Genomic DNA, 11,512 nt, shown 5'->3' with positions numbered 1-11,512 from the left:
AAATTGAGGAACCCTAATCTCATCTCAGAAGTCCTAAAATTTGAAATCTTCAATCTACATTTTTCAAGGTGGATAATGATGTGAGTCAACCATGTAAGCATCATTATGTGACAACTCATTCCGTTTTTCTTACATAAAATCTACGCGATGATTTAACGTTGTGAGAAAAAAGACCAAATTGAATATAAATTACAAAATTAAAAACTACATTAAAAAAAATAATTTGAATAAAGTTGACAAAATAAGGATTAAGAGTTATATTATGCCTATATGATTTTAGGCTAAAATCTTTTTTTGCCTCCAATTTTTATAATTTTTTTAATTAGATTCATATTTTTATTTGATTTAATTTAATCTTTTAATTTTTAAAAATATCTAATTAAGCTTTTTTTCTTTGTTATATTAACGTTAGATCTTTGTTAAAATTTATACATCAAATCATCAAATTTTAAAAACTTAAATATTTAAATTAATAATTTATTTAAAAAATGATTTTCAAATGTTGAGAATCGGTATTCTTTTCAAACAGATCTCCACGCTTTATTATTAAGAAGCAACTTGGTTCTTAAATTTTTGAACTTAAAGTTATATTTTAAGAAGAGACCAAAATGTATTTTAATTATAATATGTAATGATCTACATAAATGAAATATTAATGTAAAAGCTGAGTTATTTTTAAAATCTTTATTTTCATTTATTTAAATTCTATAACTAGATTATTTAAACTTTCCATACACAAATACCAATCAAAGTTCACTATTTTAATTCTTTTTTGTTTGAATAATTAAATTTTAAAAATTTCTTATACAACAGAAATAACATGAAATTTATCTCTGTTCGTGTCTCTTTTATTCTGGAATTTGGTTTGGGCTCTTCTATCCACCTTGAATTAGGGTCGGATCGTACCGACCCGGCATCTTTCCCGCACTGATAAATCCATTTCCCTTCTCTCTGTAATGTTCATCTTCATCGTTCAAATTTACTAAAAATACTTTCTACTAATCTGGTATTCTTTTTCACCCTTTTCTCTTTTAATTATTTTTTTTTGCTTCGTTTATGCTTTTGAAATGCGCTTCAATGCTTTCTTTTCGTTTCCTCAATTAGATTTTTGTTGTTTTTATTTTTATTTTTTTTTGTTTGTGAACTGTTCGATTTTATCGTCTATCTGATTCATTTTGTGTTGTTAGTTAGGTTTTCATTCTATCATTTTTTATCGCTTGTCGAATTTTTATCTGAGGTCGATGGTGCTTGTTTATCCATTTGTTTCAGGTTTCGGATTTTTTATTCTTCGTATGATTTTGTGGGTACAGTGAAGTAACTTTGTTTTCACATTTTTTTAAGAATTTGAACTGTTTTGCTCCAATTTTGATCTATTTTGTGATTTTTTATGAAAATCATTCAGTGAAGTTAGATAATAATTTGTAATTTATGTGATTTCATCATTTTGGGATGAATGATGAACTTGCCTTCAAATTTGAGTTCAATTTGTTTTTTATTTTATTTGATCGAAGCAGCCATTCTGGTCTCAGGTCAGTGTGATTGGGTTTAGTTTCTGTTCCTGTTGGTAGCAGTCATTTATGTATGCCTCTTACATTTCAGTTTTGATTGGGAAATTGCATAAGGTTTTTTTGTAGGTTTTGCTTCAATATGTGGCCTCTGGGTGCTAAACTATGGTGTTCAAACAATTCGGCGGTTTTACGTATTTTGTTTCTGTTAACTATTACGTTTCTATAGTTAATTTTTTTGTAATATTTCTCAAGGATTTTTATATTACTTTGCTAAAAGCCTTTTATATTTTTTCTTTGTTTCTTTCAAAAAAAGTTTTATTCTTTTTTGCTGGAATAAGGTAATTTTAAATTGTGCTAAGCTTTAAATTTTTCTTCTTATATTTTAGATTTGTGGTATTCACTCGATTCTATTTGATTAACTATTATTTTTACAAATTGTAATGAAATAATTTATTTTGGAATATGAAAAATGTGGATAAAGTACCACTGATATGTTTTATTGTGTGTTGCAAGCTCAGAATTTTTTACAGAATGTTTGGTGTGACATCTATACTTGGAACCTTTTTTTTACTAGCTTTACTAGTTTTTGGTATATGGAAAGAGGACAATTTTTGTTCACAATGTCCAATATTTTCTATGCTGTGGTTGTAAATTCTTGCATTCTTAAGGAAAACCATTTCTACTTTGGTGTTTGTCTTCTATATAATGTAAAACACATGTTCCTTTAAAGGGCTTCCTTCCATTTATGTTGAGGGTTTGGATTGTTCTGTTTTTCTATGCTGATATCTTTTGTTCTGTCCTGTTTGATTTTTATTTTCTTTTAAGGAGGTTTTTGTCCTATTCCTTTTGCATTCTTCTCCACTCTGTACTTTCAAATTTCTTCCCGTTAAACTTTTTTGGTTAAAATATATTGTATTTGAGGGCGATCCCTGGTGCAGCAGCAAAGTTGCACCTTGGTGTTCAGCTGGTAATGGGTTCAAATTTGGAATTATATACAGTTATCTGGTTTGCAATAATTTTTTGGTTAAATAGATTGGGCTGTAAAGTGTGTTTTGCACATTAATAGCATCTGAATATGGAGAGTTCTTATATGGTCCATGGAACTTTTTCATGTGCATAAGTTACTGTCATTTGCATTTATTACTTTACTGTTTTTTGCAATGTTTCATTATCGTTCTTATGATTTGAAAACAGGATATGGCAGAAGATATGAAAATTGATCAAATTGTGGAAATTCCTGATACCCCAGATAGAATAATTGTGAGGGGTGATGATCAGAAACGTTTATGTAATCCTGAGAAGAGGAGCAGAGCTTTTAATGCTGCAGTTGAAATGAATAATAATTTGTGTACTACATTGTCCCCGTCAGAGAAATCTTATACTTCTCAAAATGCTCCCATCTTTAGGAGAGGCCAAACAATGCATTCTAGTGGAGCTGAAAAGATGGAGAAAGGGAAAAGTATATACTCCAAGGTTTCTTCTAAATCATCTCACCGTGATATTTCTGTTTTAGATTTGACTGAAGAGAATGGACCGAGCCAACAACTGAAACCAGCTTTCTCACTTGGTGCATCAAGAAATCATGCAACTGAAGACAAGAAAGCACCCAAAGCAACTATTGGAAACTCTTTGTTGCCAGCCATTTCAGATTCTTCTGTTACATCTAGAAATCCCTTCACTGGAAAGTGTAAACTTCCAGGTTCTAATACATCTGTTGATCGTGGCAAGGGTATTTCTCTGTCTCAGGATTCTCAATCCCAAAATGATAAGCAAGTGTCTTTGCCTCCATTTGTTTCCAGCTCTCCACGAGGTAGAGGGAACAAGAGATTGGTTCGAAATGGGTGTATTTTACCTGATAATATTGCTACAAGGGCTAAACAATTAGCTGAACAGAGACACCTTCAGAATGAAGATGTTGAACAGTGCCATGCTGATCATGCGCTTTCTAGCAATGCAGTGTCACCAAATAGTGTTCATGACATAGTTGCTAGAGAGAGAGGCAATGGTAAAGTTAAAGGAAAGGAAGTTCTTATTTCTCCTCCATTCAATGGACGCAGTGCTGGAACTTTTTGCACTGCTAACAGGTAGCGTGACCATGCTTCACATTGAAGTTCTTTCTAATTTTTGGTTTATGACTTGAATGTAAAATCATTGTTTGCTGGTAATCTTGCATCAAGAGTTCTAAAAGATTTATCTCCGTGGAATTTTTATTACATTATATGAATAAACTGCTAGTAGCTTGATAATTTACTAGGTGCTGTAAAGTCTTTAACAAGCTAGTGAATCATATAACATATAAATGTATTAAATTACTTGCTAAGGCTATCCAATATGTCCACATTTTATTAGAAATTAGTTCTCGTTGTTATAATTATAGAAATAAGGAATTGATACAATATAATCAAGAATATCTAGATTATATATGTATGTATTATTAGGAATGTTTTTATTTCTGTATCATGTCTTTGTTATTAGAGAATATAAAATCTCCTTCATTTGTTGGATGGATTCCTTTCTCTCAATATAAAAAAAGCACCTCTGCTGTCTCAGAAACATATGGCTTCAGCCCAACGTTTCTCTCTTTCTTAGAGTTTAACACTCTTAAATGGATTTGATTTTTGGGGTTACAACTGAAAATGAAATGAGATTATTTCTTCTTTCTTGGTCAAAAGGCATGCATGCAGTTCATTTATTGCAGTAAAAAGTTTTACCATAAAAATGCTTATTTGTTGAGTCTTGATCGTCATAATCATTGATCTTAGAATGGGTTATTGGAACTTCATGAAGTTTTTGACACAAGTACATTTAATTAGAACTAAGGGTCATTCAGAAAAATGACGAGTTAGAAAAGTCTTCCTCTAGCATTAGGGTAGTTCTGATTGTCTTAAGAATTTGGCCTTATTGTCTACCTCTAAAAACTGGATCTTATGGTGAGGATTAGCAAAAAGCCTTATAGGGGTTACATTTACCATATTTCTAATTGATGTGAAATCCAAACCCACTAAGAGTGGACCTCTTGAGACTTCACTCAGCTTTTCTGATCAGAGTCTCCATAGATAGCCCTTATAGCCTGCAATTCATGTTTCATCTTTTGGCTAATACTGAGAAGGAATTTCATACTTTTTCATTAGCCCTGTCATCAATCATGAAGAGGTCACTGGTACCAATAATGATACAAGAAATTCACTTCAATACCCTGGAGGACAAGGTGGTTGGAGAACTACTCGTAATGACCGGAATGCTAATCAGCACATGTGTGATGTACATGGGCATCGCATGACGAGAAATAATGGTGTTGGAAGATTTATTAATAGGCGGAATACACACATAGTGGATGGAAGAAACATTGGGAGTGGTCAAAGCAGCACACATGTACAACATAGTCCTCAATCAGATCATATAGCTCAACGAAGTTCTGTGATCATGCCAGATGTGGGCCAGTCAGCTGTTAACCGTCCTACTGCTGACATTCTGGCTAAAAGGCAAAGGAGACGTGAATCACCTGGGGAGTCATCAAGTTCCTATCCGGAAGTGGTAGAGTTGTTATCCACACCAAGGAACTCAGCAAGCTCATCCCGGAGCCATGGCTTGGATCCTGAAGTGGTTGAGTTGGTATCCACACCAAGGCACAAATCATCTGAAGATTTAGATGATAACAACAACAATAGCTTGGAAGCTCGAGCAAGACAAGTGGAAGCAGATGAGATTTTGGCACGTGAACTCCAAGAGCAATTGTATCATGATGATTTTATAGAAAACAGAGGGGTTGGTTTCTCTCTTTTCTTTTCTTTTCTAGCCTCTTATGAGATGTAGTTTAAGCATATATTTCTTTTTTACAACAACTTCATCATACGTTGACTTGTTGCAGATTGATGAACATTTAGCGTGGGAGTTGCAGCATGCAGAGGATCTTCTGCCTACATCCATTGATAGTCACAGCATAAATCATCATGTAACTAAGCCTTTTCTCTCTTTTTCTTAAATTAATGTTACAGAAAACTCCTTTCTGTATAAACAAAGTTTCTTGTATGTTTCACTTAATATTATGTTGTTAAGAGGCTTCCATTTATTCATCAATGCTAAATTGTCCTGTATGTTCTTATTTAACCCTTTCAAATATTTTTATCAAACTTAGATGATTTATGGATGGTGTTGAATTAAAGGTCGAAATGTATGTAAGGAACTTGAAAGCTACATATAACATAACCATTATCTTTGTTATTTGGCATAACTGTACAATATTCTAGAATTTATCTGTGATGAGCGTATTTCAATGCCATTCTGTATCCAAGTTAATAGGATGCTAGAAAAATATTATCGGAACTTCTACCCTCAAGTAGGAGGATATCTTGTTGCCTGGGCGGTTTTTTGTTAGTTGAAAAGTTGGGCTATTTAGAGATATAATAATTGATAGCTGAATAGGGGGGTTTTGACAAATTTACTCTTTCAATGTACAGGCACGGCTTCCTAGGGCAAACAGACAGCCTCGTATACCTAATCAGAATTCTTCAAGAAGGAGAGCTATGCCTGTAGTTTCTTTCTCTAATAGAGTGTCACAGTTGAGGAGTCGTGCCACAAGTAGAACTCGGACACCTAACATGTCATCTAGAGGAAGAGGCCCCCGGTTTCCTCTGGATATGGACTTAGACATGGTATCGTCATACATTTTACCCCTGATATTTTCTTCTTTCTTTTCTTATCTTTCTTCTCTTTGCATTCCTTCATGACTTCCTAACGTAATTTTTCTTGCAATGTCATGTCTTAGTAGCATGCAGTCATTTTTTTGTTATTAATTCATTATCTTAATAAAAAAATTCTAGAGTATTTTATTGTGGACTTGTTTAAAGGCATTTCTTTCAATTCACCCAAGTTCCTTCTTTGATACTCTATTAGCTGGTTTTTTAAAGGGTGTTTCCACGGTTAATATGGTGGGGAAAGTGGAGGGGGGGTTGGAGCACGGAACTACGATGCCTTGTATTTTTAATTCTTTTACCCCAGTTTCTGTTTTGTATATTTTTTATTTAAGAAAACCAAATAAAGTATACAGTTACCTTTTGCATTTATATGCAAGGACTGGTCTGGCCTGGCCCAACTTGACTCAGGCCCTAGCCTGTCCCTACTTTGCATGACTTGAGACCAACTTAGCTCAACTCAACCCGGTTCTACCTTACTTGGGTCTAACTCAACCTAACCTTGCATAACTTGAAGTGATCCAAGACTCTCACCTAAATTTTGGATTTTCAAAATCCAAAAAATTATCCAATCTATTTTATACTTAAATCCAAATCCAATTAAATGGACTGGACATAGAATCCAAAAATATGATTTTAGATAAATCCATTAAAATAGACAAAGTAATTAAATTTGGATGTTTATGGATTGAATTTAAATTAAAGATTTGAAGTTTTAGCTCACCCGTACAACTAAAGGTAGATAGATGTTAATAAAATCAGTAATGGAAAAAAAAAAAAAAAAAAAAAACAGATTGCAGGTGTTGGCGGAGGTTAAACTAGTTGTTGGCTGTGGTGGAACTAGTTGTAGGAAGCAGCGTCTGTCACTGAGGTGGCGGAACAGGTCTGCAACTATATTCATTTAAGGCTAGGTTAGCCTTTTAATTTTGGACATGGATTGGCTTAGTTTATGACCTAATCCAGTCCATTTTCTTTTCTTTTTTTAATTTATTGGACTTGGGTTATAAAGGGCCAAAAACTGCATTTTAGAAGTTAGGATTTGTTTCCTCAGGTCTGGGTCAGGTTGCATTGACCTTTGACTTCTTCCACCTCTCGAAAGGGGTCACAAATCTGACAATATTCTCTGCACATTCTTGCATCCTGAAATGTGATTTCCACGATATCTGTTCTGTGACGTCCAAAGTGGCCATGATGTCAAACCAGCATTGCCACCTCTATGTGGTGGCAGCTACAACTGTCACCAATTTCTGACATGGTGTTGCCACTGCCGATCTTGATAACACTGCTCTACTTTGGAATTATGTGCAAGGAAAAATTTTTGACAATAAGGTGAGGGGATATTTTGAACAGACAGAACTCGAGACAAAAGTAAAATCTTAAAAGCAAGTTAAGTACAAAAGTTTGTATTCTGCCTTAATGTTTTAGCACATTGGTATTTGACTTTGGCTTGTGTTCTCATTTTTTTGGTACATGTGTCTCTTTAAAAATTTTCACAATAACTTCTAGCTTCCCCACCAAATTGTTATATAGTAAGAACTTGTACTTTTGCTTAATCTTAACATCAAAGTGAGTCTCTTAGTACAAGCATACACTGCTTCTTGTATGTCAGGAATTTGTTATCGTTGAATTTGTAAATTTTGGATTAGGATTATGTTGTACTGCACATCTATAATTTTAATTTTCCATGGCATCCATCTCTCCTGTACAGAGACTTGATATATTGGAAGCTTTAGAAAATTCAATGGGGGATTTCAGTGATATGGGAATGGCTGATGGCATCTTTAATGGGCGACGTGATTTCAATGAGTAAGTTTGTATTGAATAGTTTATACTTTGTGCGCATAACCTATGCTTCATTTTCATTTTCTCATTTATTTTAATCTTTAAAATTAAGCTTAAATTTTGGTTCTTAAAATTTAGAATAGTAACACAACTTAGAAAGTGAGAGGACGGAATGATACAAAAGTACCAATTTGAGGAGGCAACATAGAAGTTCTTCATTCTGTATGTTAAGTAGTACTGCAGGTCATCAAAATGCAAGTTTTTTTTGTTGTGCAGGGGCCCCATATTGTTACTCAGTTTTGCATATATTTCTATTCCTTGATATCTGAATTTTTGAATTAAGTTCTTGGGTATGGTGACTTTCGCAATTGTTTACAGAAAGTTTTATTTCTTTTATCTCTGTTCTGCAAAAATGAATTTATGGTCCATGTTTTCTTGCAGAAGTGATTATGAAATGTTATTGGCCCTTGACGAGAGAAATCACCAACATACTGGTGCGTCTACTAATCTGATAAATAGCCTTCCACAGTCCACCATCCAGGTCGGTTATTATTCTTTATCCACTTTTGGTATGACACTTAACAGTGTCTCTTTTTTCCCTCAGCCCTTCATGATCTGCTGGTCCAATTTCAGTTCTGGGACAGCAGAAAATTGGGTTTGGGGGGAAAATGGAATTGATTTTCGATTCTATGCTGATATGTTTCCCGTTCATTGTTACAGAATGACAACATGACAGAGGCATGTGCTATATGTCTTGAGACCCCAGCCAAGGGAGAAACTATTCGCCACCTTCCCTGTTTGCACAAATTTCACAAAGATGTGAGACCATTAAACATATTTGTTTGTGTCTATTTAGAAGTTGTAAAATGCTAATTTGCTCTAATCTATTTTTGGCAGTGTATCGATCCTTGGCTCCAGAGAAAAACAACATGCCCCGTCTGCAAGTCATCAATCACCTAATCTATTTTAGGACCACCTCATTTTTTCTTTCAGGGAAAAAGGTAAAACCTGATATTGTAATATCACAGTGCCTTCATTTATCTTTTGATACAGTAGATATTCAAAAGCGAATAGAGTTACAGAAAGATCTGCAGGCAGTTCTGATATACTGTTACTGTCTTTTGAATTATGATTAGTTGTGGGGCAAGGATTAATGCATGTTGTTATGAATGATGTAATTTAACTTGTACTGCTGCTGCTAAATAGTGCAGAGTTGGCACGAGCCCAATTTTCACATTTTTTCCCCTTAAAGATCAGAACAATGCTCCTTGTTTAATCTATCCAAAACAAGGTATTATTATGAATTTTAACATTAATAATTTAAAGTTTATTAATCATTTATTATTATATACAAATTTATTAAAATAAAAAAAAAATAAAAAACAAAGTATGAAAAATCACATCAAACTCATGATGAAAATTTACAAACTTATCTTCCTTTCAGACACAACTTTTTGTATTTTCATTCAAAGATTAAATGTAATTTTCTAATATTTCAACAAATAGAAAGCAAATTCTTATAGTCTTTCAATGACACTGGTCCATGTTAGCCTTGATAGGAAAAAAATAAAATTTTTATTTTACATTAATTTTTAACCTTAAAAATACAATGTTATTTTAATTTTGCTGTGTTTATTACAATTTATAAATAATGTAATATATATATTTTTTTATTAAGGTACATTTACATCATTTTTTATTATCATAGTTTTCTTAGATGTGTAATGTTTTTAAAATTTAAGAAAACACCGTGTAATGTAAAAAAAGAGAATAATGTAATATTTTCTAAAACAAATAAAACATTTATAATTTGAAAAAAAAATGATATCAACATAATCTGAAAAAAAATGATATCAACAAAATTTGAAATTTTCATTGAAAATATTAGTGTAATTTATTTTCTTTTAAATAAAAATATCATATACATGTCTACCAATACTAAAATCGTAAAGTATTACTATTTAATAAATATACAATTGTTAATAATAATATTTTTTCACTGTATTATTCTATGTATTATCTTCCCTTTTATCTCCTCACTATTTCCTTCCTTTTTTTATCTTCTCCTAATCTCACTCTTTGTTGTCTTTTCTTCACCTCTAATTTTTCTTTCTTTTTTTTATTTTTTTCTTTTATCCTCTATCTCTATTATTATTTAAAAGACAACTATGTTTATATTTAAAATTATTGTTAAGTACTATATTGTATTAATTTTTAATCAAATTTAGAGCTCGGTATTATTTATTTTCATTAAGATTGATACTACATTTTCTTTTAAATATATATTTCTGAAAACATATACACTAAAAAGTAAATTTTCTTATCTATTTTTTTTAAAATTTATTTTTTATACAAATTATTTTAAATGGAATAAATTAAAATTAAAATAATTCAAGTTTTAACCATTTTTAAATTTTTAAAATTTGTGGTTCTAAGATGATTTAGTTTAAAAACTTGTCACTGAAAACCATTTCCGTCTATCCCATGAAATCATGAAGAAACAAAGATGAACATACATGTTCAATGTTATTATAATTATATCACTAACATAAGCTTTCACTTTCTTTGAAAACAAATTGATGTTTTGAATTCATGATTGTAAATTGGTTTTTGAAAGTTATTCATTGAGTATTCTTTATTGGATTTAATTATTTATATTAACTATTTATAATTCTTGAATTAATCTTTTGATTTTTATTTTGTACCTATAAATAGAATTTTCTCTCTTAATAATATGACAAAAAAAATACTCTTTATTATCTTTTATTCTCTTTTTTTTTTCTTTTCTTTATTATTGACTTTATATAAAACGTTATGAAGTACAAAAACTTTAATCAACTCAGTTAGGTAAATACTTTTTATATGGAAAAAAAAAATAATAATATATATATATATATATATATATATATATATATATAATATTTGTCGTTCACATTTATTACACTCAATTTTCATTATTTATTTAATGTATGTTTGTTAATATAAATTTATTTTATACATTACTATATTAACAAATTATAATTTTCTTTTTTTATTCTTCATAAGACAACGAATTTTACGTATTATGTTTTATTAGAACTATAGATTTTTTTATATTTTTTAATAATTTTATAATTTTATAGATGAAATATGATTATTATTAATAGGATTAGATATGTTTTTGGTCCTTTAACTTTCAGTGAAAATTAGAATAGTCCCCCTTAAAAACTTTGGCCTAATTTAGTCTCTCAACTCTAGAAATGTATAAATTTAGTCCTTTTAATTAAATTTTATTAGGTTTATTTGATGTTTCAAACGCGTTTCTCAGTTAACATTGAATAAAAAATGTGTCAAACAGTCTAAACAACCTAAATGCTATCATCCTTGAAACATCAAATAAACCTAACAAAATTTAGTTAAAAGGACTAAATTCATACATTTCTAAAGTTGGGGAAGTAAATTAGGCCAAAGTTTTGGAAAGGGACTAATTCCAAATTTCACTGAAAATTAAGGGATCAAAAACATATTTAACCCTTATTAATATTATTTTAT

At 31.1% G+C, this 11,512-nt stretch overlaps 1 protein-coding gene across 2 annotated transcripts; it reads left to right on the top strand.

The window, feature by feature from the left end:
* The first annotated feature begins 859 nt into the window (after positions 1-859).
* On the top strand, positions 860-9,237 carry LOC106772468. 2 transcript variants are annotated; one of them, XR_002669007.1, is made up of 9 exons: positions 860-1,006; positions 2,703-3,592; positions 4,640-5,273; positions 5,377-5,460; positions 5,966-6,160; positions 7,908-8,005; positions 8,258-8,331; positions 8,423-8,522; positions 8,702-8,722. XR_002669007.1 is itself a non-coding variant. In XM_014658885.2 (9 exons), exons 2-9 carry the CDS (start codon positions 2,706-2,708, stop codon positions 8,939-8,941), a joined length of 2,160 nt encoding a protein of 719 aa, XP_014514371.1. In that variant the 5' UTR covers positions 860-1,006; positions 2,703-2,705; the 3' UTR covers positions 8,942-9,237. The 2 variants fall into 2 exon arrangements, 1 of the variants encoding a protein (XP_014514371.1); XM_014658885.2 differs by lacking the exon at positions 8,258-8,331 and adding an exon at positions 8,879-9,237 and having other exon boundaries at positions 8,702-8,800.
* The last annotated feature ends 2,275 nt before the right edge of the window (positions 9,238-11,512 follow it).

The sequence above is a fragment of the Vigna radiata genome, chromosome 8 (genome assembly GCF_000741045.1).
Source record: "Vigna radiata var. radiata cultivar VC1973A chromosome 8, Vradiata_ver6, whole genome shotgun sequence".
Lineage (NCBI taxonomy): Eukaryota > Viridiplantae > Streptophyta > Magnoliopsida > Fabales > Fabaceae > Vigna > Vigna radiata.
The sequence above is the reverse complement of the archived record's forward strand: the minus strand, read 5'-3'. Positions and strand labels throughout refer to the sequence as shown.